The sequence below is a fragment of the Aotus nancymaae genome, unplaced genomic scaffold (assembly GCF_030222135.1).
Source record: "Aotus nancymaae isolate 86718 unplaced genomic scaffold, 86718_ANA_hifiasm-v0.15.2.pri h1tg000124l, whole genome shotgun sequence".
NCBI classification, from domain to species: Eukaryota; Metazoa; Chordata; class Mammalia; order Primates; family Aotidae; genus Aotus; species Aotus nancymaae.
In genome coordinates this window covers 2,157,802-2,162,500 of record NW_026988539.1, presented here as the reverse complement: position 1 = coordinate 2,162,500, position 4,699 = coordinate 2,157,802, and the positions used below count along the sequence as shown (strand labels likewise).

The following is a 4,699-nucleotide window of genomic DNA, read 5'->3' as shown; positions in this document are numbered from 1 at the left end:
CGCTGCACTCCAGCCTGCTGGGCGACAGAGTGAGACCCTGTCTCAAAAAAATAAATAAAATAAAAATCCTTGATCATAATCCCACAGCCCCTCCTTGGATGCCTGGGCCTCACTCACGTGACCAAGACTCGCTTCAAATGCAGAACTGGCCACCAGGACTCTGCGGGCTGAAGCTCTGATCTTAGCCTCTGCCTTGCACCTCGAACATTCCAGCCTTTTCTTCTGCCCTCCCCAACCCCTGGCTGCCCCATGACAAATGAACACACCCTAGCTCATCATGACATCCAGCCTACACAGCAGTCTCTGCCTGGGGTTCCACTCTTCTGGAGGCTCCACCGTACTCCTACTCATGCTACAAAACCCAGATCCCATGCTCCATTTTCAAGAAGGCTAGCCTGGGCCTTCAGCAAATTCTGCAGGATTCCCCACTGCACCAGACTCCCCAGGCTGTCTCTGCCCCTCTGTCCCAGGAAGTGTCCTCAGACTGGGGTTTGAACCTGGGAACTCAGATCTGTCTGGGTCATAGGCTAAGTTCTTAACCCGGTCCTGGGGACAGGGGGTGCTAACGCCTTCACTGGCCTTCTGGGACCCCTTACAGCTTCCTGAGTCCCAGTGTGCTCTGGTACTTTTGCTAATTCTGAAGGCTGAGAACAGGCTGCGGCCCTGCCCCTCCCCGAGCCACCCCTCCCCTAGCCTCCCCTCCTGGCAGGCCTCTGTCCATACAAATCTAAATCCCCACACAAGACCCTTCCAACCTTGCTCCCAGCCCAGCTGGGACCTTGGAGCTGCTGTAGAGAATGGAGTGATGGAATTTGGGAGAGTGAGACCTGCGGGCCCGTGGTAGGAGTGCCACCAATGAACACAGAGAGCTCCCTGTGCGCCAGGCACGCGGTCACACCTGACCTGCTTCACTCCGTCAGAGCGCATCGCATACTCTGCACCCATTCTGGACAGGAGCAGGTGCCACGCAGGGAGGGGGCCACCAGCCCCTGGTACAGTGCATCAGCACGCCCCACACCTGCCCTCCGCTCCCACTGCACCTGCCCTCCCCTCCCCCTGCACCTGCCCTGCCCTCCCGCTGCACCTGCCCTCCCCTCCCGCTGCACCTGCCCTCCCCTCCCCCTGCACCTGCCCTCCCCTCCCGCTGCACCTGCCCTCCCCTCCCCCTGCACCTGCCCTCCCCTCCACTGCACCCGCCTGTGCAGCGGCCAGGAACTTCCACGCTGTGCTCAGGGCAGCCCAGTGAGATGGGCCAGGCCTGGGGAGCCCCAGTCTGGATGTGGAGAGGCCGGGGCCCAGCCTCGCTCCCGACTGAGGATTTACCAAGTACTGTGCATCGATGTGGATCCTGTTTCTTCTTTTTTTTTTTAATTTTTTTTTTTTTTTTTTTGAGATGGAGTTTCACTCTTGTCGCTCAGGCTGGAGCACAGTGGAGCGACCTCAGCTCACCGCAACCTCCACCTCCCGGGTTCAAGCGATTCTCCTGCCTCAGCCTCCTGAGTTCTTAACCCGGTCCTCCCAGATATACATGGTCCGGCTGGGATCACAGGTGCGCACCACCACGCCCGGCTAGTAGAGACGGGGTTTCGCCATGTTGGCCAGGCTGGTCTCAAACTCTGGGCCTCAAGCAATCCACCCGCCTCGTCCTCCCAAAGTGCTGGGATTACCAGCGTGAATCACCGCACCCGGCCTATTGTTTTTAATATTAGGAATGTTAACGTTTTTGTTACTGTTGTTAAGTTTGATAGAAACTGAGTTGCAGAGCACTTAAGCGATTTGCCTGAGTCCAAGCAGAAGGAATTGCAAACACAGGAAGGGAAATACAGGTCTTCACCTCCCTGCAGCTCCTTCTCCTTCCATTCTCTTTATCAGTGAAAAAACAGAGAGGGACAGCAGCTTGCCTGAGGTCTCACAGCAACTAGGAGGTGGAGCGGGCTGGATAGCCTGGCCCCGCCTGCTTCCTGGCCCGCTAATTGGGGGCCTGGATCTAAGGGGCAAGGAGACCCCTCGGTGCTTCTGGGGGAGATTGGAGGAGCAGGGAAGCCGCCGCCATCCGCCCGCCTGCCTTACCCTCACTGGGCCTCCGGACGAGCGAGTAGGCAGGGCCGGCCACCCTGGTGCAGTCGTGCTTGAGGAAGCCCACGGTGGACGGCAGGACGTACAAGCCTGGCCCGGAGCCTGCAGCCCAAAGCCCTCAGGTCACCGCCTGGGCCCAGATTCCCCGAGGAAGGAGCCCCAGACCCAGCTCCTGAGCCCTAGCCTGGGCTCCCCTCTCCCTCCATGGTGAGGGCTGGGGCCTGGGGAGCAAGAGGCTGCCGCCCTCAGTGGACGAAGTGTGAGGCTGGCATTGTGAGTCAGACACGGATCACAGAGGGAAGGCTGGGGCAGCAGGCCTCACCCTGGGGCGCAGGCAGGGAGACTGGGACCTCCCAGACATACACAGTGAAAGGCAGGGAGACTCAGCCTCCCAGCGATACAGGGTCACAGGTGGGGAGACTGAGGCCTGGGCCTCCCAGAGATACAGGGTCACAGATGGGGAGACTGAGGCCTGGGCCTCCCAGAGATACAGGGTCACAGATGGGGAGACTGAGGCCTGGGCCTCCCAGAGATACACGGTCACAGGTGGGGAGACTGAGGCCTGGGCCTCCCAGAGATACAGGGTCACAGATGGGGAGACTGAGGCCTGGGCCTCCCAGAGATACACGGTCACAGGTGGGGAGACTGAGGCCTGGGCCTCCCAGCGATACAGGGTCACAGGTGGGGAGACTGAGGCCTGAGCCTCCCAGAGATACACGGTCACAGGTGGGGAGACTGAGGCCTGGGCCTCCCAGAGATACAGGGTCACAGATGGGGAGACTGAGGCCTGGGCCTCCCAGCGATACAGGGTCACAGATGGGGAGACTGAGGCCTGAGCCTCCCAGAGATACAGGGTCACAGATGGGGAGACTGAGGCCTGAGCCTCCCAGAGATACAGGGTCACAGATGGGGAGACTGAGGCCTGGGCCTCCCAGCGATACAGGGTCACAGATGGGGAGACTGAGGCCTGAGCCTCCCAGAGATACAGGGTCACAGATGGGGAGACTGAGGCCTGGGCCTCCCAGCGATACAGGGTCACAGATGGGGAGACTGAGGCCTGGGCCTCCCAGAGATACAGGGTCACAGATGGGGAGACTGAGGCCTGAGCCTCCCAGAGATACAGGGTCACAGATGGGGAGACTGAGGCCTGGGCCTCCCAGCGATACAGGGTCACAGATGGGGAGACTGAGGCCTGGGCCTCCCAGATATACAGGGTCACAGATGGGGAGACTGAGGCCTGGGCCTCCCAGAGATACAGGGTCACAGATGGGGAGACTGAGGCCTGGGCCTCCCAGCGATACAGGGTCACAGATGGGGAGACTGAGGCCTGGGCCTCCCAGAGATACAGGGTCACAGATGGGGAGACTGAGGCCTGAGCCTCCCAGAGATACACGGTCACAGGTGGGGAGACTGAGGCCTGGGCCTCCCAGAGATACACGGTCACAGATGGGGAGACTGAGGCCTGAGCCTCCCAGAGATACACGGTCACAGGTGGGGAAACTGAGGCCCAGGCACAGAGATACAGTCACAGGTGGGGAAACTGAGGCCTGAGCCTCCCAGAGATGTAGGGTCACAAGTGGGGAGACTGAGGACTGGGCCTCCCAGCGATACAGGGTCACAGGTGGGGAGACTGAGGCCTGGGCCTCCCAGCGATACAGGGTCACAGGTGGGGAGACTGAGGCCTGGGCCTCCCAGAGATGCAGGGTCACAATGCCATGTGGCTTCTGCAGAATCTCATTGCCACAGGGGTCAGGAGAGACCACAGAACCAGCCCCAGGCCCGGGCTTTAAGCCTGACTCCAGCTGCTTACGGTGGGTGAGGAAACTGAGGCCCGGCCTGTGCCCTCACGGAGGCCAGCAGCCGACATGGCTCCCGGCAGAGCAGCCTCCGCACACGCGCACCCCGCCCCACCCGTGTCGTCTAGGGCGCCTGTCCTGGAGGGCCAGGCTGGGAACACTGCCGCCTCCCGCCTGATCTCTGTGGCTTTGCCCACTGCTGCACCCACAGCCCCTGGCAAGGGCCAGGCCCGCAGAGCACTCAGCATCCGCTGACAGACACACTCGGGGCACGGAAACCCCGCGTCCGCACCCATCCTGCCGGAAGGAAAACTGAGGTTTGGGGAGGGGCAAGGACTTGCCGGAAACTCCTGCCTCCTGCTGGACTCCCAGAACATTCCAGAGGCCCCAGAAGTGCAGGAAGTGGAGCAGGAAAGGGTCCCACCCGTCCCCCGCGGCCGGCACGCACCGTTCTCGAGGGTGGCCGTCCCACAGGACTTCCTCAGGCCGGTCTTCGGAATCTGGCTCTCGGTCACGCACCGGCCCAGCCGTGGGGCGTGGTCGCAGCTGAGGGTCCCCATAGTGGGCAGGCGATGTCCCCGCAGCACCCACGGGCCCGGTGCCACCTCCCGAGCCCCCAAAGCTCTGGCAGCCACAGGCCCAGGCACCGTCCCCACCTTCACGGCCTCCCACACCCTGCCACCACCACAGCCACACAGACGGCCCCTTGTCCCGCCCCAGGGAGTCGCGGGGCCCTGGCCCGAGGCGGGCTGGTCGGACGGACACCGGCCTGGAAGTGGGGCCGGGATCAAGTGTCGGCCAGGTGGCCGGACGGGCCAGGAGAGAGT

General features: G+C 62.1%; 1 protein-coding gene across 2 annotated transcripts in view; it reads right to left on the bottom strand.

Annotated features, from left to right (window-relative positions):
• Positions 1-4,432, bottom strand: part of CIMAP1D (CIMAP1 family member D) — an 8,695-nt gene extending 4,263 nt beyond the window's left edge. Inside the window, exons 1-2 of one of the 2 annotated variants that reach the window (XM_064371197.1) lie at positions 4,321-4,432; positions 2,071-2,178 (exon numbers count right to left, since the gene is read on the bottom strand). In XM_064371197.1, the coding sequence (XP_064227267.1) occupies positions 2,071-2,178; positions 4,321-4,432 (220 nt within the window). The remainder of the gene's footprint in view (positions 1-2,070; positions 2,179-4,320) is intronic. The other variant, XM_064371198.1, reaches the window with a different exon arrangement.
• Between the last annotated feature and the right edge of the window lie 267 nt (positions 4,433-4,699).